At 35.6% G+C, this 27,600-nt stretch overlaps 1 protein-coding gene across 26 annotated transcripts in view; it reads left to right on the top strand.

Moving 5' to 3' along the window:
• Window positions 1-27,600, top strand: part of Eif4g3 (eukaryotic translation initiation factor 4 gamma 3) — a 318,850-nt gene that overhangs the window by 206,612 nt on the left and 84,638 nt on the right. For all 26 annotated transcript variants that reach the window (XM_063235683.1, XM_063235682.1, XM_063235687.1 and 23 more), the window contains one exon: window positions 24,850-24,938. In XM_063235683.1, coding sequence (XP_063091753.1) covers window positions 24,850-24,938 — 89 coding nt within the window. The remainder of the gene's footprint in view (window positions 1-24,849; window positions 24,939-27,600) is intronic.

Here is a 27,600-nt window from a genome sequence, read left to right as displayed (position 1 = left end):
AATCCAGAAATTCATTTTATAGAATTTCAGGTATGTACACAATGTGACCTAAATTTTTCTACGTGTAAAAATAATAGTGACTTGGGGGCTGGGGATTTAGCTCAGCGGCATAAGCGCCTGCCTTGTAAAGCAGGCAGTCGTGAGTTCGATCCCCGGTACCGATAAAAAGGAAAAAGACAAAAAAAAAAAAAATAGTGACTTGATCTGTCACATGTTGTGGGCATAGCACGAGGTAGAACTAAACCTAAGTTAGTATCCCAAACCTACATTTACTGTAAGTAAAATGGGAAGGTATTCCTTGTGATGTGACTAGTGATTTCTTCTGGGTGATCGAACTAGTGGAAACAAAACATTTTTCTCTGTGTTGTCTTACTGGCTTCTGTAGAGTTTGATTTTGTTTGGTTTCTCCAAGGAAAAACTGTCACTTTTTGTTTTATTCAAGACAGTGTCTTGGTGTATAGTCCAAGCTGGCTTTAAATACACTGTGTAACCCAAGTTAGCTTTGGACTCATGGTTCTCCCACCTGAGCTCCCCACTGCACCTAGCTAAAAGTGTCACTTTTCTAAGAGTCTTTAGAGTTTTATGTGAGCAACAAGATCTCAGTTCTCCACTATGGGTATTAAAAAGTAAACTGCTTAGTTTTAAAGACTGGTTTCCAAATTTTAACTTACATTCTTATAAACTCGTTAAGGTTGGAGGAGCATTTCCAGATTCTGTAGGTTATAAGATGGAAGATTTTATTTCTCAAATGAAGATATGACCGTATATTTTCAGAGATGTTATAAACCATCCATCTATAAAATAGCCAAGGTCCCTCACTTTCTTTTGGCTTAGACTTGTTTACAGAGAATAGGCTTTAATGAAGAGAACTAATTCTTGTAATACATGCTTTATTCTTAACAGTGAACATATGAAAGTCATTTTAAGTACAACAGACGTGAAACCAGGGAAATAAATATCAGTCTTTAGTAGTAAAATGTGAAAAAGACATTTTTAAAAATGATCTGAAAATCAACAGCAGTAATGGGAACTTGGAAATACATCTTATGTTTGCTCATGTTACATAAATGAAATGTGTGAAATGCCCCTAAAGGTATAGTTGGTGGAGCCAAAAGTCGATCACCAGTGGTGTGAGTGTCCCGCAGCCTAACCCTGCACTACCGTGCACCCTTGTGATTTGTCAAATTCCTATGCAGACATCCGTTCTGAAACATTGGTAACATACCTGCTTCCCCGTCAGCTACCAACTCAGCGGAACCACCCTGCAAAGCAGTGACTCTCAAGTTGCTTTTGCAGAGGCCTCATTCTTGGTGATTTGAACAGATAAGTTAGATTTTTTTTCTGCCTAGCTTGTCAACTGTTTCCATCAAGGTATACTTTTTCCACGTTGGTCTCCACAGTAAAATCCTGGAAAATACTGGTCCTTTGTCGGATTCTGTACTTCTTTGTGCTGTAGATTGAGTCCAGATACCTGAGTTGGGGGGCTACTGACAGGTTTCTGTACCAAGCTTCCCAGCAAGTGTCTTGTGAAGGCCCTCTTGCCCCTTCATATGAGATACCTTGCGTCAATTTTTATAGAAGTCTCCGCAGTGGAAACCTCAAAATTTCTTTTACTGGAGGTCTAACTAACTTACATATCTTCATGAGTAGGCATACATGTTTTGTTGTTCAGAATTTAACCACTTTTGCCTAGGTTTAGTACATTCTCTCCATTTTACCTCTGGTAACAATTGTACTTACCAGACATGGTACTCCAGCGAGGCTAGGGCCATGCTTTTTCAGGCAAAAGAACACCCTTACCAGAAAGAACTTGTCTTAGCTCTCTTTTTACAAAATCTCAGACTTTGTTTTCATTTTTCTCTTGGAGAAACCTACCTGCAAAACTCTTTTTATTAAATTGGTATTGTACTTACCTCCACATTTTTAAATTCCAGCAGACTGAATAGTACTGGAGAAGGACAATGTGTGGTATAAGTGCTACCACTAAGTCCTATTTCCCATTTAGCCCTTTCCTTTTATCATCTTTGTGTTGTGAAAAGCTGTATTTTGCCCCATCTTCCTCCTGCCACACATAACTTTGTCTCTTTTAGCATGTTGAAGCCACTGACTATGCATTTTTCAACCTTTTGTCCCAAGTTACAAATCTATTTCATATCTCTAGCGGGTTCTTTCTTGCAATTTTGTATAAATTTACTCCATGTAAGGACTTACTTGCTATAAATAAGCTCAAGTAGCTGTCAGGCTTGGAATACTCCCTCAGACCCATGTACCATGTAGCCACCATTTAAGCTAACTTCTCCTATCCAAACTCCTCAAAAACAGACTGCCACTTTTAAATTGTATTCACCAGTCCGCTAATGAAACCTAATTTATTATGTCAACTTGCAAGTTGAACTTGCCTTAGGTAATTCATCAGTGGTCAGAGTTTCCTACTGATCTTCTTCCTTATTCAACACTATTATTCACTCTCCTTTTTTCCTTCTTTAGTCAGGTTCTTAAGAATTGTTATTTAGCAAAACTTTTAAACGTTCATTTCTCTTGAATTTTGACAAACACATAAAGTCATATAATCACAGTTTCACCTCCCCTCAATACATTCTCATCCTTGGACCATGTTTTCTTAGAATTTTACATAGGTGATTTTATCTGCTGAAAGAGTTAATAGCTCCCCAAAACAGGTTGATAACTTCCAAACATTTATGTCCATCCACATTCTAAATTTCAGTCTTAATGTTTTCAGTGGTTTCCAATTAGAAATCTCAATCATGCCAATTTAAATATACCACTATTAAACTAATCACCATTTCCTCCTAAACATGCTGTGTCAGTCTGGGGCACTGTCTTTAATTAAATATCCTATAGTCATGGTTGGTGGGCTTGTCCCTAAGCTCCTTTGTTTCACCTTTCCCTTAAGTTACCCTTTGCTTCTGTACCAGGGCTTCCTGATTGTATGTTTACTTTGTTCCCTTTTTTCATTTTCTTCTGCTACTGCCTAGACCTACATTTCTGCGTGGGGTACCTCTCAATTTCCCTTTCCACAGTTTCATTCTCTATCAAGCAGCTAGAAAACTGTCTTTTAAAGTACAGATCTCCTGGGCATGATCGTACTCACCTGTAATCCCAGCACTCTGTAGGCTGATGCAGGAGGTTCTTCATGAGTTCAAGGTCAACCTGAACTACATAGTGAAACCTGTCTCAAAAAACCAAAACAAAGATTTGAGCAGGTAGTGTGGCTCAGTAGTAGAGTGCTTGCTGGCATGCATAGATCTTTTAAATCTGATCCCTAAATTTGCTAAATAAATATACAGATCTACAGATTTGTCTGTGTCATTTATATGTTTGCTTAAATCCTTCAGAGTATAAAGGACAAGAAAGGAAACCTTTCTCTTCTAAGATAAACTCTTTAAGTTTTCAAACTTTATTATAAGGTCTTCTAATGTCATCTTCTCATATCCTTCTCAAGCAGCATCTATGGAAATGGATCTTTGTTCTGGAAGTTTGAAGAATATTGAAAAGAACTCCTTTTAAGTTATAGCTGCCATCCTCTGAGTGCATTTATACATATATAAGACTGAATACAACTTTTCATATGGTTATTTAGGCCAAACACAGCATTAAAGTGGAGTCCACATGAAAGCAACAAAATCAGATGCTCTGGGTTCTTAGCGTTTTTCTTTTTTATTTCTGTGATCTTGATGAGTTCTGTATCATCTCAATTCTGTTTTCTCATTCATAAAATAATAGTATTAGCTATGCAGTTGCAGTGAAGATAAAAGATGTTATGTGTAAAGCATTTAGCATAGTGACTACTGATTATTGAATGATACTAATACTTATATTTTCAGGTAATATAAAATCCTAAATGTTCTTTTTGAACTGTAGTGATACTATCTATACAGAACAAATAGGTATTATAATCTCTTGTGAGAAATTTTATCTGTAACTTAGAGAATTTCAAGGGTTACTGTCTGAAAAGTTTTTATTATCATTGTCATCATCATTATATTAAATACTAGAGATTGAACTCAGCACATTGGACAATAGTTCTACTACTAGGCCACATTCCTCCCAAATACATAAAAACTTTACATTTTGAGAGAGGGTCTTGCTAACCCTCCAGGATGGCCTTAATAAACTTGGAATCTTCATACATCAAAGTTTGCTGAAGTTACAGACAAGTTGGACGATTCCCAGCTGTAAAGCTTCTATGAAATGCTGGTTGTGAGATGATTGGAAATCCCTTAGTATAGTCTTTGTGGATGTGTAACTTTATTTAAAAATGTTGTGTCTGTTACATCATTTGCCTACAACAGTGAATTAGGCTGTGAAAAGAAGTGAAGCATTGTTGCATGCTATACCATGGATGAATTTACAAAAACCTAATACAAAGTAAGAAAGTCACAAAGACTACATGACTCAATTTATATGAAATATGTATTCATAAAGATAGATTAGTGTTTGCTAGGGATGGAGAGAGAAGGTTAGGAAATCCTAATGGGCAAGGTTTTTTTTGGGGGGGTGATGGAATTATTTTAAAGTTATTAGTAGTGGTGATGGTTTCACAAAACTACTGAATATTATACTTTTGAAAGATGAATTTTGTAACATACAAATTTTATCTGAGTTAACTGTTGAGACAAGATCTCACTATGTAGTTCAGGCTGGCCTTCAATTGTCAGTGTTCCTCTTGCCTCAGCTCATGCACCACCCCACCCAACCAGTCGTCTGTTATTCTTAAATTATATGGGTGTTGTATTTTAAAATTTTATTTGTCATTTTGAGGAAGGGTCTTGCTATGCAAATAGGCTGACCTTGAATTCACTTTGTGGGCCAGGTTAACCTCAAACATGTAGTGATCCTCCTGCCTCAGCCTCTAAAGTGCTTGGATTTCTGGCATGTACCACCACACCCAGCTAATTACTTTTAACATAGAAATCACATAGAATTTTTCATCAGTAAATCTGATCATATTGGGGAAGACTATAGATTTTCAGGTGTTAAGACATATCTTCAAATCTGTTTTGAATGCTTCTTAATAGTTTTCAAGACCAGTGCCTTATTATTGTATTACTATTACTCCATAATAATAGGAAGAATTGAAGTATTCCTAGAGGAGAAACCATTTGATGTTTAAAAGTTTATGTGTCTGATTTATTTCACTCATTATTGTCTCAAAGTCTATCCATTCTCCTACCAATGACTCAAATTCATCATTTTTATGGCAGAATAGTACTCAGTTGTGCATAAATACGTTTCACTCATGCTTTCATCTGTTGGTAGGCATGCAGCCACAGCTATGCCCCCACTGACAAGAGCAAAAGAATCAGAAATAAAGATAGAAAATGATATCACAGAGTTTTATTGGATCATTGAACAGAACTGTTTGCAGTATCATTGATGGAATGTCCACTTTACAAGCTTTAATTTTGTGACTTGAACAATTATTTCTAAGATGACAATATGTAATCCATTAACTAGTGATTTCCTACTGTTCATTTTTTTTCTGCAAATCTGTATAACTTGTACCCTTTCTCTGCTTTTTTTTTCCTCCTTAAATAAAATTTAAAAAAAAAAAGAAAAAAAAAAAAGAATCAGAAATAATAGTGTGAAAAACAAACCAGATATTGACATACTAAGAACCAACATGTAATAGAGATCTGCACAAATCCAGACCAGAGGCAAACCAAATATTGATGTACAGTAAATACCTACTAACTCCAACAAATGTACCACAATTAACAATAGAAAATATTTCAACAAAGTAGTGTGGAGGCACTACATATGTGAACATGAATAAGGCCTAATTGTATTAATAAAAAAAGAGAGTGGAGAAGGGTGAATGAAAAGTAAAATTTGAAATTTTTACTTGAGTTTGAAAAATAAAAGGACAAAATGAGATAAAAGATCCAATTAAAGAATAAAAAATAGAGAAGAGTAACAGAAGACAAGAAAAAGAACAAAGGAAAATGGGGCAGGGCTTCGGGAGCATCCAGGCCCAGGTGTTTCCCTGATCGTGTTGGCAGATGCTGAAGTGAACAGACCCGTGAGGTCTGTTGTGGATGCAGACAGCAGGGCGGGGGGCGTGGCACTGGGGGTTATGTAGCAAGCAGTTCACTGGACTCAGTGCCAGCACTTGAGATCCAGCCTCCTCCAGAAACCACACACTGCTGGCCTCTCCCTGTGTCCTGCACAACCTGAGTATGACTCTTCTTCCCAGCCTGAGGTCACAGTGTACAGAATCAAGGGGGTCTATGTCTAATCTGAATCATCTCCAGAACTGTCTGGCTGTCTTTCACCCAGTCACTGCAGTATGGTGACCACAGAAACCCTTAAGTGCAGCTTTTCTATGACTTCTTATTCCCAGAGTAGCTCAGTCCGGAAAAACTAATCCAGTCCCCAAATGGCTTCTGATAAATCACTCTCAAATATGGCAGGTTCAGCAATGGATTTCTTTTCCAACTCTACACTATCATGGGTTGGAGATACTTGCAGTATAAAACCATACTCCGTTGTTGCAGTATTGAGTAAAAATGGACTTTCCTTGAGGCTTACATTGTAGGCCGTGTCTGTGGTTTCTCTTTAGAGTCTGCCAACCCTTTCTGGGACTTACCTTGTAAATAGTCAGGTCCTCCTATGCAGGAGCCAGGGTCAGTGTTCTGGCCTGCTTGCTTTTTCCCATGTCTTTAGCTTCTCCAGTTTCTATGTGATTTCTGTTTTTCCTGTTGGCTTGGTCTTAATTGTCAGCATTTTTCTGTCTTTGTGTTGTTACTTTTTAGGTGTGAATCCAGATCATGCAGAAACTGTAATATGCTACTGGATTCAACCCCACTCTGTTTTTGCTGCTTTATGTAAATTTTTGATGTCATTTGTTTCAAGTCAGTTTTTATAAAAGTTAAGTTCAGAAAAATTTCACTTTCTTTGACTTAACTTCAAACTGTTCAACAAAGATTTGTGCAACTAAGAGTTGTAATAAATAAATGTTACTATTTTTGTTACATTTTTAATAACATTTTTAATGACACTTCTTTCCATTGCATTTGTTAGGTTATAGGGAGTCCTCCAGAGTGTAAGCACATATTCTACCACTAAAGTTATACCCCCAGCATCTATATTCATTTTTAAATGAATAATTGCAGTATTTGTGCAGGTTAGTCAAGTATTCTACACACGATCATCATCTCTTTTTTACATTTTGGAGATAGTTTCTCCCTAAGCTGCTCAGGCAGGCCTTGAACTTGTGATTCTTTTATCTTAGTAGTTAGAATTAGTAATTGTGTACCACTACACCCAGCTTCGAACTCGTTTTTATTGCCTACTCTGATCTGTATTTTGGGGCATATTAAAAGACTATTCAAATTGAGAACTGCCTCATGAGTTTTAATAGGGTAATGAGAATGTGATTCATTTCATTTGTTCAGGTATTTAGTATCTATTATGTGATACACATTCCTCTGACCTCTGAACCACCAGTATGACTGAAACAAAGTCTCTTTCCACCAGGATCTTGATGGTTTTATATAGAGACAGATTTAAAATATTGGGATAGGAAAGGTGAAAAAATAAAGAAACGCTGACTTCTGTTAGGGTTTCTTTATTACTTGTAGCGATTCCCTTCCGTTAAGGTTATGGTATGTAAACCACTAGAAATGTAGACTTACTGATGATCATGTTGGAAGGTTTGTTTTTGTTAGGTTTACACACTCAAGGTAATACACTGCAGTGTAGCCTTTCATTAAGGTGAAAAGCATTGAGCACATGAAACATGGGTGTACTTAAATTTTATTCTCTTAAAATTATATATTTGCTCTAATGATGACATTTCAGCATCTATACTAGATTTGCTATCAATTAAGTTGCAGTATATTTTGATGATGCTAAAAGTCACAAAAGAATTAAAATGCAAAAATTCCTAAGAACCTGCAGAAAGAGCAGCAATAAGCTAATCGTCATCTTCGTTCTCAGTGATGACAGAATTGCATAGTGGATTGTGCTGTGCGGAGCTGTTTAGAGCAAATCTGCTACTTAGAGTCACTTCACCATTTTATTTTCCCAGTGACTTTGGCATATTATGCTATAGCAGTAACACACTGTTCTCCACTACTAAACTGAAGAACTTTTGTTACAAAAGCAAAAGATAATTGAATCAAGATACAAATTAAGCTGGAATTAGAAGGTGGGAGAACAACATAGAGTAGAAAAGAAGAGTATTGTGTGAGAAAAAAGAATTTTGAAGTTACACCTGTTTTAATTACCAGTGCATCCTTTACTCTCTGGAAAGAGGCAATTTACCTTTCTGTGGTAAATTTTCTAATCTCTAAAAAGAAATATCTACCCAACAGAGAGATTTAATCTGTGTTGTACATAAACTTTACCTTTCAGGTTAATATTAGTTGCATGCCCTTTATTTTTTATTTTTGTAGTACTGGGGATTGAACTTACAGGGTAGGCACTTATGCTACTGAGCTAAATCCCCAGCACATACCCTTTGTTTTACTTTATTTAACTTTTTTGGTACTGGGGATTTAACTCACAACCTCGCACTTGCCAGGCGGGCACTTATGCCACTGAGCTAAATCCCTGCCCATGCCCTTTGTTTATTAATAGAACTTTGGTGAGCATCTGCTATCAGCCAGGTATTTTATTAAATGCTGGGTATAGAGAAAGTACAATATGATACAATTCTTAGTTTCCAAGGCCTCAAATTAACATATTCTTAACTGGTATACAAATTAAACTACCTGCTGATATGTTTCAGAGACTTCAAAAGAGTAGATTATGAGGCTGGTAATATAGTGATTTCATTCTCATTTAAGTGAATTCATTTCAAATTTATTTAAAAAATCTTTGGGTAGCTATTTTAGATATTTATTCACATGAAATTTTGGTTGAAACATAGGAGTGTTGAAGTTGTAAAAAATTATCAGTGTCAAAAAAGGATTTAGTGATTAATAGAAACATGGGCTGAGGGGGCTGGGGATTTAGCTCAGTGGCATAATCGCCTGCCTTGCAAGTGTGCGGTCATGAGTTCAATCCCCAGTATCGATAAAATAAATAAGTACAAAATAAAAAGAAATGTGGACTTTGAGAAACTAAGATTGAGACTATCAGTAACTACAAAGGTGTTGAGCACATTGGCAAATATGGTCATTGAACTTGTGATAAAGTTGTCATCCAAAAATGTCACAGCTAAATGGACAAAACACCCACCAGATTTGTTAAATATTGAATAGAGAAACAACCACATTTATTCTGGATCAGAGCCCAAACATCTAGCTAAGCTTGGGCTCTTAAGGTACATACTTAAGAAAGCATTGTATACTCACCTAGCAATGACAGAAACATAGTTCTAGCAGTATTCTTCCAGCTAAGCATATTTTTAACTGTAGAGTCACCAGCTTGTATCCTTGGTCTAGTTTGAAGGCTGGTATCCAATTTGTGTTGCAGATGGCAATCACGTGCATCATGTAGGTATTAATTAGCATTTCCTCCCTAGGACAAAATACCTGATACCTACAATATAAGGAGAGACTTATTTGGCTAATACAATTTTAGAGGTTTTAATCCACGATCAGCTGACTCAAAGGGAGAAGCAGAATGATAGAAAGGCATGGTGCAGAAAAACTCTAACCCATGGTAGCCAGGAAGCAGACAGTGGATAAGAAGACAAATCAGGTCACTGTCCCAATGGCCCACCTTCTCCAATCAGGTTCTACTTCCTAACGGCACATTCAGTCCACTGATGAATATTTTGCTTCCATGATCCTTTCACCTTCAAAAGTTCCCTGCTGAACACATGAAACTTTTATGGGGATATTTTTTATCTAAACTATAATAATCTATGACCTGAAAATCCTGGTTTGGAGTCCAGTAGATGTTCTTTTGTGGTGGTCAGCAACTGAAGTAAGCTTATAAAATGAAGCCTGCTGTTGAACTGATAATAACACTTTATCACTCAACCCAGCGGTCCCTCTGGATGAACTAAAACCAAGATCTAAATTTTGGACAAAATAGAAGATAAAATAAAGGATGTTCACATAATGAAGAATGAAGAGCTGGGTGTGGTGACACACGCCTGTAATCCCAGGACTCAGGAGGCTAAGGATCGCTGTGATTTTGAGGACAGCCCAGGTGGGCTACATAAGTTGAGTTCAAGACCATCCTACACCATACAGTAAAACTGTCTCAAAAAAATTAATTAATTTTAAAAATATATAATGAATGAGAATCAGATAATTTCTGATCAGTAAGAATCTACTAAATAAGTGTGGACTGGTAAGGCCTATTTTTCATAGCTCTTAGAATTACAGTATCAGTCCTTACTACAAAGTAGGTTAATTCAAGAAAGATAATTGTCCAAGAACCCTGTTTTTGAGACTAAAAATTACACTTCTTTCTCCCTAGAAGTAGAGTCAGCTTCATGTGTCCGTTGTGTTCTTTTACTATATTCTGTTACTAGGCATGCTGTGGTGATGATTTTCATTTTAAGTATTTTTAATTCTCCGTCTGGAGTCTCTTGCCGTAATGGTGACTTTTTTTTTTTTTTTTTTTTTGAGGTGGTGGGCAATGGTGACCTTTTTTTTTTTTTTTCTTTCTTTTTTGGTACCGGGGATCGAACTCACAACGCGGGCTTACAAGGCAGGCACTTATGCCACTGAGCTAAATGCCTGGCCCCAGTGGTGACCTCTTAATAACTATTTCCTTCAATAACATTTGGAAGAATGTTAGTAAAATGTGTGTTAACTCAAGGTCTACTTGAAAACTTAGCAAACTTTTCCTACTTAAAATACATTGTTTTAAAATAAACAGCCCATGTTAACTAATCATTATATTTATTATTGACATGTCATACAATTAATGAAAAACTTTTTCAACTAAATGCACTAAATACCCTAATGCTAAAATTCTATTTTGGGAATAAAATGAAATTTATCTCCAAAAGACTAACTGAAGTTACAATAGGGAATAGCATTTTGATTATCTACAACAGAATCACCCAGGTCATCACAATAAGAAATAACTTCCTGAATATTGTCTTTAAGAGGGATTTTCAAATATTTTGTGATTCTCAAATTTCTTTTTTTTGTCTTTTTCCTTTTTATCAGTACCGGGGATCGAACTCATGACTGCCTGCTTGCAAGGCAGGTGCTTATGCCGCTGAGCTAAATCCCCATCCCGATTCTCAAATTTCATAGCTAGAATAAAATAACATCTTACCTGATAGGTGGAAATACTAGATGATGTTTTCTGTCAGTGGAATTTTTCAAATATCGCACATATTTATTAGAGAAAACTCAATATAAAATCATGATAAAATTTAAAGTCTTGCTTAGTAAAAAGGAAATCAAAAACCAATGAGTATAAGAGTAACTTTCCAGTAGAGAATACCTTCAGGTTGGGGAAAAAAGAAAGCAAAGTTCATGAAATTTAAAAATGGGAAATTTACAGAGGTGAAAAGAAAAACCTGTTAAAAGTAGAAAAAGATACCCTCAGTCAGTGGAGTAGAGCACAATTTTCTAGCTGATAACTTAACAAATTAATGTCTAACATCTGTGAGGTTGGAAGGATTCCAACACCCGTGTTTGTGATAAGATATAAAATATTTCAGCTTTCTTGGAACTAAATCTGACAATCTCTTAAATACATAAAGGAAAAGGAGGAGAGTGATAGCACTTCTTTAGATTCTGTGGTAGTAAAAAATAAATCTTAGAAATGTACATCTACCTATAACCCATTCATACTCATTTTACTCAGATGTTTAGACTATCATTTCTCTTCCATAAATAACTGAATACAATGAATATGAATGGGCCATAGGTAGATGTACATTTGTAAGCAACTGCAGATATTTTCCAGAGTACTTCTGGCATTTTATATTCATCAGCACTGTTTGAAAATCTTAGGCTATTCTTTTGCTGTTGAATTTTCTTTATACTTTTCCCAAAAATACACTGTGCACATATTTTCAAGTCTGTTCTGGGTGTCTGTCTCTGTCTCTGTCTTGCCCTCATTAATTTAATTGTCATCTTGATGATAATGTTGTCATAAGTACTGAGGCTTTGTAGTAGGTCTTGAATTCAGATAGTATTGCATCTGAATTTTGTCAAGTTTTTGCATCTGAGGCAATCATACAGTTTTTTGTTTATTAATTACCTACTTGAGACTTGAATATTAAACCAACTTTTCTTTCATGGGATAAAAGTGGGCAGGATTGGGGCTGGGGATTTAACTCAGCGGCATAAGTGCCTGCCTTGCAAGCAGGTAGTTGTGAGTTCGATCCCAGGTACCAATAAAAAGGAAAAAGACAAAAAAAAAGTGAGCAGGATGATGCATACTTTTTTTTTTTTTTTTTTTTTTTTTTTGTATTTTTACCGGTACCAGGGATCGAACTCATGACCACAGGCTTGTAAGGTAGGAGCTTATGCCACTGAGCTAAATCCCCAGCCCCCAACATACTTTTAATCCCATGCCCTAGGGAGATTAATATAGGAGCTTTGAGGCCAATGGGGGCAATTTTTTTTTCCAATTAGGTTTTATTCATACATTTTAGGTATATATCATCATCATGTTCATCATAGAGAATTTATACCTATAAATGGTGTAATTTCTTTTTTTTCCCCATTCCCCTACCCTCCCTTCAACCTCTTCTCCCTCTTTCCCTCTTTTCTCACTTTTTAAACTTTTCGCTTCTTTGTTTTCCTCCTCTACCATCCCTTGGTCTCCCTCTCCATTTGAAGATTATATTATTTATTATTTATTTATTGTGCATTTTGGGCCTTTCACTTTTGTTTTTTCATACCAGAGAAACAATGTGGTGTTTATACATGGGTGTCTGATTTATTCACTTAAGAGTATGGTCACAAGGTGCATCTCTTTGCATAGGAATGTCTTGGGCTTATCCTTCTTTATGGCAGAGTAATATGCTATTGTATAAAGGACCCACGTGGTCTTTATCCATTCACTATTAGATGCTATTCACTACTAGGGCATTTGGGCTGTTTCCAAGATTTAGTTATTACAAACATGGATATGCATATATTTAGTTATTATAAACATGGATATGCATATATTGCTGTGTATTGTATCATGCTTTTAATTCTTCCTGGAAGGTACCAAGAAGGTGAATAGCTTGGTCCAATGGAACTTCTAGTCCTAGTTTGTTGAGGAATCTCCACATTGATTTCCACGGTGATAATACCAGTGTACACTGCCACCAGCCCTGGAGGATGGTCCCTTTTTCCCCCATAGCCTTGTCAGCATTTGTTACTGGTTGATTTCTTGATAGTAGCCATGCTTTCTGGGGGTGAGATACAATCTTGGCATGGTTTTAATTTGCATCTCTCAAATGACCAGTGATGTTAACATTTTTTTCATGGATTTATTTGGTGTTTGTACTTGTTCATCTGAGAAGATGTATTTACCTCAGATACCCATTTTTTGATTGAGTTTTTAAATTTGTGTAATCTGATATTTTTTGAGTTCTTTATATATTCTAAGTAGTAATACTTTGAGGAACAACTGCCAAAAAATTTTCCACAGATGACCCTGTGGATCATCTGTTGATTCTGTCAGTGGTTTCTCTTGTTGTAAAAGCATTTTTTTTTTTTTTTTTGTCTTTTTCCTTTTTACCGGTACCAGGGATCGAACTCACGACCACCTGCTTGCAAGGCAGGTGCTTATGCCGCTGAGCTAAATCCCCAGCCCCTGTAAAAGCATTTTTAATATGATGAGATACTGGTCATTGATTTATTTATTTATTTATTTATTTTTTTGTCTTTTTCCTTTTTATTGGTACCGGGGATCGAACTCACGACTGCTTGCTTGCAAGGCAGGTGCTTATGCCGCTGAGCTAAATCCCCAGCCCCAAGGTCATTGATTCTTTGTGATGGTTTCTGTGCACTCATGGTTTTGTTCATAAAATCTGCCTACACCAATGTTTTCAAGAGTTCTACCTATTCTGTCTTCTAGAAGATTTAATGTTTCTGTTAATATTTAGATTTTTAATCTTCCATTTCAATTTTAATTTAGTGCATGGTGAAAGATACCAATCAGGGCAATTTAGTAATGTTTTATCTCAAAATAAATATTTTAAAAGACTGGGTATATAGCTCAGTGGTAGAGTGCTTGCCTAGCATGCATTAGGCCCTGGGTTCTAACCCAAAACACCTAAGGAAAGAAAAGAGTGTTTTCGAGTCATGGTGGTTTTTTCTCACTTTTCTTGCTAAAATCATTTTCTCTCTCTTTTTTCCTCCCATCATAAGGAACATAGTGCTGTAGTATTTGGAAATTATCATATTTGGGTATCAAGAGTAATCCTGACCTTACGTTAGGAATATTGTTTGTTCTTCATATACAGTAGTATTAGGTAGAATTTACTAGTGAGTCTTTAAAAAAAATGTAACTCATAATGAAGAGAAAATAAACCATAACTAATATGGTAGAATTAGCAGACAAAAATCCCTTCTTTAGTCATTAAGTACTCTTACTACAACGAGAAAGGATTGACATGGGTGGAAAATAGTGAGTTGACATAGCCGGTAGACAGAAAACAAGGATATGGAAGACTTAACAGGATAATCATCCAGCGTCACCTGTTTGACACTTAACTCGGACACAGCAAGACACACCTTCTTTTGAAGGCATATCACAAATTTACCAAAATAGATCAGACTATGATTAATAAAATAAGTCTTAATAAGTTTAAAACCATCTGAGATAAAATAAATGTGTTCTCTGTCCACAGGGCAATTAAAGTGGAAAACAGTAGGAAAAATATATCTGGAAAATGCTTCAGATATTTTAAAACTTATTAACCCTTCTAAATAACTCAAAGGTGAAAGAATAACAGCAATTATAAAGTACTTTGAACTGACTACAAATGAAAACCTAACATAATAAAATTTTGTGGTGTATATCTTGCATTCATTTATCTTCTTGACTGTTTTGAAGTTCAGAGTTAACAGGAATTTCACTGGGCTAAAATGGAGATGTTTATCAAGTCTGTGTTTCCTCTGGAGTTTTCCCTATAGAAGAATTTTATCCTTTAGAGCTAGCCTGCATTCCTTGGCTAGAGAGGCCCCTTTCCTTGGTTTTCTAAGCCAGCTACATAGCATCTTCAGAGTGCTCTGATGTTGCCCATTCCTCTGTTCAGGTAAAAGGACTCTTTTGGTTATATTGGTCCACTGGGTTAATGTAACATAGCAGTGTTGAACCTATGGCATGTGTGGTACAATGGGCCGTTTATATCACAGAAAGCTCTCAAAGATTCACCATCACTGATGGAGGATCATATTCTCCCCATCTAAAAATGTTTAATTGTATCACATTAGCAAAGTCGTTTGGCCATGCAGTGTTACATATTCACCAGGACCATGGATCAATGGTCTCTTAATTCTACCTGCCACACGACTAAAGCAGTATTTAGGTGGAGATTTACACCACTTAACTGCCTATATTGAAAAAGAAAAAAGTTCTTAAATTGTTGGCTTCAGCTGATATGTAAACAATGTATTAAGAGCCGATTAAACCAAAAGGAAGTACAAAAATGAAAATAATAAAGGGTAGGAATTAAATGAAATGGATAGTAGTAGAAAAATCACTGAAACCAAAATACAAAATACATCAGTACAAATAAACTTGACTTTTACTTTGATGATGTTTTACTGTTGAAGTACAAAGTACAAACATTTAAATTGTGTTCTAGATGTCTATTTTTGATAGCATTTGAATCTTAGTTCCTCCTTTTATTATACTTAAATTTTTTTTTAATTTCCAGTTCTAGGTCCTAAGGAAACTACTTCACATTAGTCAAGGTTGTTCCCATAAAGCGGAAAGCTTCTTTTTAGCATATAATGGAATCATAATTACCAAGCCATTTCAAGTAGCAACCCCTGAAAAGATGCAGGATAAACAACGTTAGACTTACGCGTTGGTATTTCTTTCGGCGGATCTCTCTGTAATCTGTAATGCTTACATTTCTTCATTATACATGTGTGTATTGCCATAATGATCCTTTGCCAATGCATTTACATCTTCACTGTGAAACTTACTCTTCTCTCACCTGGGTTTCTTCTTTGCGTGGCACCAGTTTCCGAGGTAAAGCATCACATGTTTTCTAAATTCCCTAGAGGATTTTTGAACAGGGGAGAAAAGAATGTCAGGAATGGGGAAAGCATAACCTATAGAAACCATAAACTATAGAAACTGGAGGATCAAAACTCTGGAGTATGAGTGAAGGAAAGAATAGGTTTAAAAGGCAGAAATGAGTAAGAAAGAATGAAAACCAGGTGTTTGTCAAGGAACTCTCAGAAGGTTCCATTCTGGAACATTCTACTCTGTTTCTTTACACCCTTGTGACAATGCACTGGGCCTTTCCCTCACCAATAGTGAAGTGTCAGTACTTGATAAGTCTTCATAGCCTTACTGTTTTTTTTGTTTTTTGTTTTTTTTTTTTGTATTGGTACCAGGGATCGAACTCACGACCACCTGCTTGCAAGGCAGGTGCTTATGCTGCCTAGCTAAATCCCCAGGCCCACAGCCTTACTTTTGTGTGACCCAATCCAAAGCCCTATATTCTGGACATACTGATTTCAAGTCTTATATCTAGGGAGTTCGGGGCTGGGGATTTAGCTCAGCGGCATAAGCACCTGCCTTGCAAGCAGGCGGTCGTGAGTTCGATCCTTGGTACCGATAAAAATGAAAAAGACAAAAAAAAAATACATATTTATATATATCTAGGGAGTTCATGTTATATTCCAAAAGAATGGATCTATAGAAGGGAGTCTTTATAAGTTAAGAAGCCTGATCTGATTACTGTCACAGCTGTTCAGTCAGTGTACTGGGTTCATGCTCTACCAAACCTTCCCTTCTTACTAGCAAAATACAGTAATGTGGAAAAATAAAATCATCTGCCACCCCAGAAAGTCATCTCACAAACAGAAAACAGCAGGAACTCAGTTTTATTATTGAATAGTTAATAACAAAATTACAGTAAACATTCGTCTGACATTGCAGAATGAAGGAAATTTTAGTCATATAGCCAGGCAGATAATAGTCTATTTTGTAGGTGATCTGTTTTGTTTGTTTGCAGTACCATGGATTGAACTCAGGGCTTTCTCACCCAGTGACTACATTCCTAGCTCTTTTTAATTTTTTAAAAAAGTTTTTAGTGCTTTTGAGACAAGGTGTTGCTCTGTAGTTCATGTTGGCCTTTCTCGAACTTTCTATGTGGCCCAGTCTTACCTCCATCTCATAATGGTTCTCCTGCTTTCGCTTCCTAATTGCTGGAATTACAGGTGTGTGTCACCATGCCCAGCGTTGTTTTTTAATTTTGGGACAGTCTAGCTAATTTGGCCATGCTGAGCTTGAATTTATATTCTACCTACATCAGCCTCTTACACATGTGTTCTCACAATAACTGCCCTCCTATAATAGCAGCTTATTTGTCCTAAATTTTCCTAGTAATTTTGATGAACATCTGCTAGTTAGTTGCTTTTATGTTAATGAAAAATAAAGCTTTTCACATCTTTATAAGAAATGAGTAGTTACTGGAGCCCGTTGACTAGGTGAAACTCCCAAAGTAACAGGGAAAAAGCTGTTTCTTCCATGATGTTTGAATTTCACAGAGTAAAAAGGATGAAGAGATGATATGTGCATGTACCACTTTACCACAGTAAATACCACAGAGAATGTATTTATTATGTATTTCAAATACATACTGATAAACAGCATTAAATCACAGGCTCTTAAACATTCCTAAATTGTAATATTGATAAAAGCCTTTCTTAGGTTTTGAGAAGATTTATATAGATGTCAGAGGAATGTTTAACTTATCATGGGGTTTATAGGGAAGGGAATTTTCAGGACTTAATACTGTTAAAAATTGAAAATATTGGACTGGGGATTTAGCTCAGTGGCATAAGCGCCTGCCTTGTAAGCACACAGTTGTGAGTTCGATCCCCAGTACCCCCCCCCAAAAAAAAAAAGAGAGAGGAAAAGTAATATTGGGGCTGGGAGTGTAGCTCAGTGTTATTGAGCTTGCCTGGCATACAGAAACCTTTTGCTCAATCGCTAGCGTTCCTCACTGCAGAAGAGGAAACTATTGTAAATCAAAAGTGCATCTAATACACTTAGTCTTCCAAGTACCATACCTTGTGAACACAATACACCCTAGAGTGTCTCTACATGTATGCTGTCTTTGTCATCAAGTGGCTAAGGTATTTGGTACTACACAGCTTTTTAGAAGATACAAGTACAATTTCTAATGCAAGCAGGCACTTTCACACCATCATAAATTTTTAAAACCATTAAAGTGGTCAGTATACAAGTCAGAGGCCATCTGTACGATGTTCTCTAACCAAACATCTAATAAAAAGGAAAAATAAGGGACCAGGGACTTAGCTTAGTGGCACAAGCACCTGTCTTGCAAGCACGCAAATTCAATCCCCGATACCAAAAAAAAAGGAAAAATAAGAAAATGTTTCCTTTTTAGCACCAGAAAAAAAAATTGAAAATAGAGTTTTAAACCTTTATAACTTACTTGATGGTAAAGATCTAGTCAAAAGAAGCAAAATTAAATTTACTAGTATAATACCCTTGTTAAAAATTTCTTTCAGGTTTATATTGCATAGTTAATAGAATACCTTGGGACTGAAAGGTTATCTGTCATATGTAATGACCTTCGTTCATTCATTCAGTGTGTGGCATGATAAATATATAGAGAGAATCTGTATTAAATCCAGTACTTTGCACCTGTTTCATATGTATTCTACCACTGAACTATATCCCCAACCCTTTTTTATTTTATTTTTTGAGTTAAGGTCTCATAAAGTTGTCCAAGCTAACCTCAGACTTGTATTTCTCCTGCTTCAGCCTCCCCAATAGCTGGAATTAACAGGTGTGTGCCATCAACCCTGCAGTCCTGGATGTTTTGTTTTGTTGTTTTTATCCAGTGCAAAACTAGTATACTTATCTCTTACTCAAAATGCTTAAGACCAACAGTGTTTCTAATTTCAGAGTTTTGGATTTTGAATATTTGCATAGATTGTGATTGAGAAATCCTCCTGAAATCAGAAATGTTCCAAAATCCAAAATGTTTTGAGCCTCTTACTGAATATAATTTTCAGATTGTAGATTTTTAAATAAGGAATCCTTAACCTGTACTATCCTGGGAATTCTGTGCATACTCCTGGTATTGAGAGCACAAATTCATATATAAAAATGTAATGTTCTTGGTAAAATTAATAGTTTTAAGACTTGCCATATGGCTGGCATTTTACCTTATAGGTAAAAGAGCTTTAACTCCCTGACATGCAACGGGCCCTGGGTTCTGTCCCCATCACCACATACCAAAAAAGTTTGATTGTATTTGAAAGCATCTGACCCAACAGGGAAAAAACTGAACTTAAATCTATAAAGCAGTATGAGAAATAGTAAATGAAAATTGACTTTAAAAGCTTCACTGTTTTTATTTCTCACATAAAATGTGAGGGACCAGGGAACATTTCTCATAGTTAAAAATTATTACAGATACTGAAGAACAGAATAACAGTGCTCATTATTCAACTATGTAATTAGAATAATAGCATTAAACTTTTCTTCATTTCCTAACACTTTTTACAGTAATATTTTATATGGTTATAAATACAGTTTTGACGTAATTCTTAGTGTTTTCCATTTTTTCACATTAACATGATTAATCTCCCCACCCCTCACAATAAAACCCAGGGCCTCATGCATGTTAGGCAAACACTCTACTGCTAAAATTACTTCCCCAGCCCTCTAATCTATTTTTTGAAACCCTATTTTAACCTCATTAGTTTTATGCAAACTCTTTGCCACAAAGAATGGCTCTTAAAAATCTGTGCTGTGATTTGATCCTTATCGGTAGATCTGAGTTTGGAAGTGTAACTTTGTGTGGAGTTCCGCTGGACTAGCATGATTTTTACTTCTCTGGTTCCATTTACTGTTAAGACGTATTGGGAGGGGAGTTAAGGATCATGCTGTGTATGTAGTTCCGTCTATTCAGCTCAGGCTGGCCTTGAGCTCACTATGTAGCCTCGGTTGACCTTGAACCACAGCAGTCCTGCCTGGAGCTCCCAGGTGACGAGATTACGAGTGTGTGCCACCATACCTGGCTTAAGACTTAATTTTTAAAATCTTGAACTTTTAGCTCTTTTTATTATTCTTCACTGCCCTTTACATCTTTTCTAAACTTTAATTATCTCCCCTATGATTTTTTTCAATTTTCCCTTTTAAAAAATAATAATCATGAAATTTAACAGCTTAATCAAAATGTAGCAGACTGAATGATAGGGATTTTGGCAGGGTTGATTTGGTGGTGTAGTTCATACTAAACCATCAAAGCCATAAAGCTTTAAATTCTTAGCTGAAGTTCAATTGTAAAAAGATTATAAATCTAAGTGTATAGTATGTATTATACTTTTTAAATGCTAGAAACAAATCAGACCAAAATGTTCTGTCTCAGAGATAAGACAGTTTTTTTACATGGGAAAGATGAGAGAGTAAACAAAAGAGAAGGGATATAAAAAGGATCAATATGTAATATGTGTAGGTACAATTTCTCTCTGATGAATGAATTTTAATTTTAAAAAGGGAAAATAGTTTTTTGCAACTTTATATTTGTTCATAATAGTTCTTCAATGATACAGCTTATTTATGATTAGAAAAAATAAATTAAATATTCTGTATTGGCCTACATTATGCCACTGATAGTTGCAATATATGTTACCTTTCTACTTTCTATACATATCTAACATGCCTTTGAGTTGGAATTTTTGGTTAAAATCTGTGAGTTAACTATTGGACTTTTGCTAGGAGGTGATGATCATGCAAAGAAAAAGAGAGTACATGTTCTAGATCATGTTTTACACAGAAGCAGTTCCTCAGAATGCACTATATCCTCTCTCTGCTTTTCTCTGTGAAAGCTAGCATTTCACAGAAAGGGTTTTTCTGAGTACTTATTTTCATGGTTTGGGGAAAACTTTTGAAAAATATGAGGGTTTAATAAAAACTAACCCTGGCCCTTTTCTCCTAGATCACTGTTTATTTTCTAAGTTGTGCAGAGATAACTCATTAGATCTTAGTTTACAAGAGTAGCGGGCTGGGGATGTAGCTCAGCGGTGCAGCGCCTACCTGGCAAGGGCGAGGCCCTGAGTTCAGTTCCCAGTACCAAAAAAGAAAATAGTTAAAAAAAAAAAAAGTAGAAACTTTACTCCAGTAGCACCCATATAAAAAATCACTGATAAATAATACCATTGCCTCTGTGCTAAAATAATAGCTTGCATTTCTGAAAGTGGTTTGTCAGGCTCTGTATGGATACCGGAAAATGTGACTATACTCTGGTTTGATCTTAAAATTTGAGCTGCCAGGTTTGATGCAGCTCAGTTTGTGGGCACGTTATTTCATGGTTGGGGTCAAAGTTGAAAATAGGAATATTCTTAACTTGATACAATCTTTCACATAAATTCAAAACCCTGTGAAGATAAGACAAAGAATCTTAGTAAAACAGTTAAACTTGTATCTCCAGTAGTTTTCCAGATTTGCATATTAGTCATTTGATAAAAGTTACGAGTGGGTTTTGTTGTTTTAATTTACTTACTAATTTTTCAAAGTAGAGATTAAATGTAGCTATAAATTAAGTAATTTTTCAGGCTTCTTTACGCATCTGTAAGTTCAAGAAATTCTGAATCTCATGTAGAGATTGTCATTTGTCCTGGGATGCTTTAGTGCAAGATAATATAAAACACACTATCTCCTTTCCTTGATGATGTCAGTAATACCTGTTTAAAAGTTCAGCGGTAAAATGTTGCCTTGCTTACATGAAGCTTGCTGTTTATTCCTCAACCTTTAAAAAAAAAAAATACTACTATGTCTTTCACATAGAACTATACTAGTTTTTCCATCAACTAACTTTAGTGTTCAGACTGTGCAGTGGATTAGAAAGAACCAGTCTGTGACCATATCCTTCCCATGTTTTAACTAGTTTGGTATTGTGTTATAAATCTGCCTGTCTGTCAGTCTATCTCTGTCACCTCCTTTTCCTCATCTTTGCTTTCTTTTCTTCTTGTTCTTTCCTCTTCACCCAACACACCAAAATTTTACTGCACTTTTTGCAGTAATGATAGGAAAGAGCTGTATGGCAAAGTTTCGGTAGGCATCATTGCCAGATTTTAAAAGGGCTGTGTATCTCTTTAAGACCTGTGTGCTGTTTCCTGTCCATCTCTGTTTTTTAATTTCTACTTTAAAGTCTTTTAAATGAAGACATTAGCTATTTAGACAAAGTAAATAAATAATTCCTACTAGAAAAGTAGTTTTTAAAAACCTTAAATATGTGATATTATTCAGGGAAGAAATGTGTTGTTTAATGTTTTGGGTTAAATATAGTTCATGTATTAATGGAAAGAAAACCTTATCTGCATTTTACTTTACTTTTTTTCTTTTTTTACTTTACTTTTATAGTATAGAAAAGACTACTTTTGAATTTATATTTGATCTTAGGGAATCTTCCAAAAAATTATATTCGCCCTGTCCATGAATGAAATTTGAAGCTGAATTCGTATGTGAAATAATACAAAATCTGAAATAAAATGAACAGATCTCCAAACTCCATAGCTCTTCAAAGGATGGAGACAGAATTAAAAATCAAAAGCGTATTTGGAGGATGTTTTTACAACAGATTAGACGGGCATAGTGGTGCACATCTGTGACCCCAGCAGTCAGGCTGAGGCAAGAGGATCATTATAAGTTTAAGGCCGCTCTGGGCTGCATAGTGAGTTGGAGCCCAGCCTGAACTGCATAGTGAAACCCTGTCTCAAAATGACAAAAAACTAAAAACTAGAAAATAAATAAAATAGATTGGCTGTAACAAATCACAAGACCCCCGCCATCAAAAAAAAGGCAACTACAAAATGTATCTACACAGTTCTCATAGTCTGAGAAAATAATTACCTTGAGCAGGCCACAAACAAAGAATAAGAGCTAGGGGTGGGGATTTAGCTCAGTGCCATAAGCACCTGCCTTGCAAGCAGGCAGTCGTGAGTTCGATCCCTGGTGCCAATAAAAATGAAAAAGACAAAAAAAAAAAAAAAAAAAAAAAACCAAAGAATAAGAGCCGATCTAACGACGTTTCATTGTTTATTATCATCATGGAGGAAAAAGGTAAAGAAAAATTGGTTTGAGGTGTGTTTTCAAAGATTTAGAGTATTACTGTGCCATAATTTTGAAAATTATTAAATGTCTCCTTTTCCCAAAATAGTTTGTGTGTTGATACTACATTCTTCTACCAAAAAAAAAAAAAAAAAAAAAGAAAGAAAGAAAAAGAAAAAGAAAAGGTTTGAGATTGTACCAGTCTCACTGAGCTGGGCATAGTGGCACATGCTTGTAATCCCAGCACTTTGGAGTGTGAGGCAGGAGGATCTCCCTAGAGTTTAAGGCCAGCCTGGACTCTGTAATGGATTTAAGCCTAGCCTGAACTGCATATCGAGACCTGTCTCAAAAACAAACAAATAAACCAATAAAGCAAAACATAAAAAAAAAAAAAAACAATGAATGATCTTGTATTTTTGTAGGTAATCCGATTAAATGCTGTGTATCAAGTTCTTATTTGTTTCCTTTTAATAATATTTCTACTAACTGATTTGGACTCTTCTCCCCATCCACTGGCTCAAAATAATTTGATCTTATCTGTTGACCCATAAATTGTCCTCTATCAGATGATTTTAATATCTTCTATTTGCTATCTGATGGTTAATTTAGTTTAATTTTATATCTGAGTGTTGAATAATTCTGTGGAAGATGAGTTTTTGAAAATCCTTCAAGGAACAGGGTTTTAGCTTAGTAATATAGCACTTGCTTATCTCTTTGCTTGAGTCCCTGGATTCAATCTCCAGCACTGTAGTAAAAAGCAGGGGAATGGAGAAGTCTTTGTAAGCTCTGTCTTCCATTTAGAATTTCTGGGGGCTGAGGATTTAGCTCAGCGGCATAAGCACCTGCCTTGTAAGCAGGCGGTCGTGAGTTCGATCCCTGGTACCGGTAAAAATGAAAAAGACAAAAAAATAAATAAATAAATAGAATTTCTGATACAGAAGAGTAGTCCAGTGTAATTAACTATTTTCTTAATTTTTCATTCCAGCTGTATGAAAAGGCCAGTGTTGATCTGAGATGGAAACTGAATTTTATAGATTAGCTGCTGCTCTAGTGAAACCCTAATCAAAGTGTCCTTTTGTTGTCTAGAAAGTTTTTTTTTAAAAAATGAATCCTGGATAATATATTTTTTATAGCTTAGAAGATCCTTTATCTATTCTCATTTTTTTTGCTTTACAGTTAAATTATGTCGGGACCTTAGAAGTATGACTTAAATTTAAGATCACAAAGTTCATTAAATAGAAACAGACCTAAGTCTAGAATTTGTCCAAGGCATTTTACAGTTTGACTACCCCTTATCTGAAATGCTTAGACCATAAATGTTTTAGATTTCAGTTTTTACAATTCGGGAATATTTACATGAATTTACTGATGGGCATTCACGCTCCAAATTATGGGCTTTTATTTTAGGGATGTCAGGTTACACCAAATTACATGCCTTAAGTGTGCCTTGCAACAAAATAGGATGATCCTAGGTCACTGCTTGGAAAACTGAGTTTGTGCCTGAGCCATTTGTCATTTGCGGCCTGTGAGCTACAACTGCACAGTTGTTCGCGTACTATTCAACTGTCCCCTTGGTATAGGAGAAGTCTTCTCTTATGCTGAATTTGAGTACCACTATTATTTAAACCTACTTCCTCTTATGATGACTGTCCAAAAATGAATAATGGACATAATCTTTTGTTTCAGCTCAAACAGTTGCAACTGTACCAAAGATGTGGAAGAAACCAAAAGATCGGACACGAACCACTGAAGAGATGTTAGAGGCAGAATTGGAGGTAAGGACAGTGAAACTCTTTACCATATCTTCAAATCAGTGATACCATTTCATAAGACTGGTGAGAGGTTATTCTTTTTTGAGATACCATTTTCTAAGCAAAACTTCATGTATCTAGCAGAGAGACTTAATTTTTCAAGTTCACATACTAAGTAGGGTTCAAGTAAAAATTTTAACAGCATAATTGATTTCATTGAATTCTTGCCCTCTCTTGAAAATATCAGCCAGGCACGCCTCAGCGCTTGGGAGGCTGAGGCAGGAGGATCACTGTGATTTCAAGGTCAGCCTAGGCTACAAAGTGAGTTCACAACCACCCTGAACTACATAGTGAAACCCTGTCTCAGAAAGAATAACTAACTAACTAACTAAATCTATTCTAAAATGGCCAATTTTTAGTTAAGTCTCCCCTTCTCTGTTTGAAATTTTCTTTTTATCATTCTGATAGACTCCTGAGATAATCCGAAATTCTTTTTTATTTTCCTTTCCTTTTTTCTAATAACAATTAGCAGCCATGATAGAAATGCCCAGTAAAATTTAGGGGCAAATTTGTTGTTAATTTGTTATCTTTTCCATATATTCCAGTAGCATAACTTCCTCATGTGGTTTATCTATGTTAATATTAGCCTCACCAGCTTTTACTGTATTTTAAATCATACTAAGTCCCAGAGATGATACAATAAAGAAACAATAATGAAGTTAGTCCTAAGGATTGCCCTAGCACGTTTTTAGTTGTTCCTTCTCTCCCATACTGGGAACTGAAGACAGGCCTTCGCACCTATATACCCAGCCCTTGAAAAAAAATTTTTTTTCAGACAGGGTCTCACTAAGATGCTAATGGCACAGGCTGACCTTGAACTTGTAATCTTCTGCCAGTCTTCTCAGTTTCCCAAGTGCTGGGATTATAAGCATGTGCCACCATACCTAGCCTTTATAACAGTTTTTTTCCCCTCTCCCTAGCCAATTAAACTTCATACCTTCTTCACATGGCTAACACCACCCCATTGTTTCTTCTGTGTTTCATCCTGTCACTACTCTTATATGATGCTCTGTTGGTGTCATAGTTAGTCCCATAGTAACCACTAAAATGTTTAACAGGTATGAATTCATGGTGGTTATCAGGGGATTAAACTTGGCACTAACAGAGATGTACATAGTTGCTGTACTTTTCTTGCAGCTGAATAAGAGAATGATGCTCCTTCAGAGATAAAATACCTTCTAGAGAGAGGGGATTCCCATGCATTCCTGGTATGGCTGTAAGCATCATGAACTGATAGCCATTTAGATTCAACTGATTTTATATTCATTTTCCTCTGTTATACTTCATGTTCCTTTATAGTAAGGCAAAATTCCTATAGTTATTTAATATTAAAAAAATGGGCCATCACCATGCCTTCAGATATTGATCCTGTTCTTTAGCTTGAAATTCAGCAAAATTTTTCCACGCAGATCTAGGTAGTAAATATTTTAGACCTGTGGACTGTGTGATTCCTGACACAATAATGATGTAAACAAAGAAGTGTGAGTATATTACAGTAAAACGTATGGATGGCCACAAACATTTGAATTCACAAGGCATGATACATTTCCCGATTTTTTTCTAGTCATTGCAAAGATAGTAACCATTCTTGCATCCTTTACACAGACAAGTGTTGAGCCAGAGATGATCCCTGGGACACGGTTTGCTAAAACCTGCTTTAGCTTCAAACAAAACTGTATTGACTGATTTTGAAACAGACACTTATTTCCTAACACTATGGTTTAAAAGTAAAATTTTAGAAGTATTTGATCATTGGTTTATAGACATTTTAGAAATCCCAGTCCTTCCCTTTCTTTTTTTATTTTTTATTTTTTTATTTTATTTTTAATTTTATTTAAGGAAAAAAAAAGAAAAAAAACAGAAAAGGGGTACAAGTTATACAGAATTTCAGAGAAAATAAACAGTAGGAAATCACTAGTTAATTACATATTGTCATCTTAGAAATAGTTGTTGAAGTTACAAAATTAAAGCATATAGAGGGGACTTTCAAACAGTGAGACTGCAAACAGTTTTGTTCAATAATCCAACAAAACTACTTGATCAAGTATTTTAGTGAATGTCAGATACTTTTGTTTTCATCTCCATTGAGCAAGCCTTCCCATTCTTACATTATTTTCTTAGTCTTTAAAAATACTTGTTTTAGGTGTATCCTATAAACTATAGCTTAAAAAGGTAGTAAAAGGATGATTCATTGTTAAATTGGTAGTTATCTCTTAATACTGCAAATAAAATAAAATTGTTGATGAGGCATCTTAAAGTTTCTTTAAAATTTTTAGGATATTTTGTCAGTCTTCAGTCCTTCACTCATTCATCAATTCTCAATTTGATTTTCATGTGCTTTAAAAACACACTGTATTAAAATATACAGGCAGTGTAACTTCTTTTTTTGTTTGTTTTTTTTTTTTGTTTTTGTCTTTTTCTTTTTTATGGGTACCAGGGATCGAACTCACGACTGCCTGCTTGCAAGGCAGGCGCTTATGCTGCTGAGCTAAATCCCCAGCCCCTGTAACTTCCTTTTTAACAGGTTCTTAAAACAGGTTCACCTTGGGTCATACAGCAACTGAGGTGCTTTTTTTCAATCTAATTTTTTAGGAAATGTTTAATCACCATATATGTTTAATTTTTC

Source organism: Cavia porcellus, unplaced genomic scaffold, assembly GCF_034190915.1.
Source record: "Cavia porcellus strain 051 isolate PalLab524CR breed Dunkin Hartley unplaced genomic scaffold, mCavPor4.1 scaffold_25, whole genome shotgun sequence".
NCBI classification, from domain to species: domain Eukaryota; kingdom Metazoa; phylum Chordata; class Mammalia; order Rodentia; family Caviidae; genus Cavia; species Cavia porcellus.
Note: the sequence above shows the minus strand (reverse complement) of the source record. Positions and strands in the feature narration are given on the sequence as shown.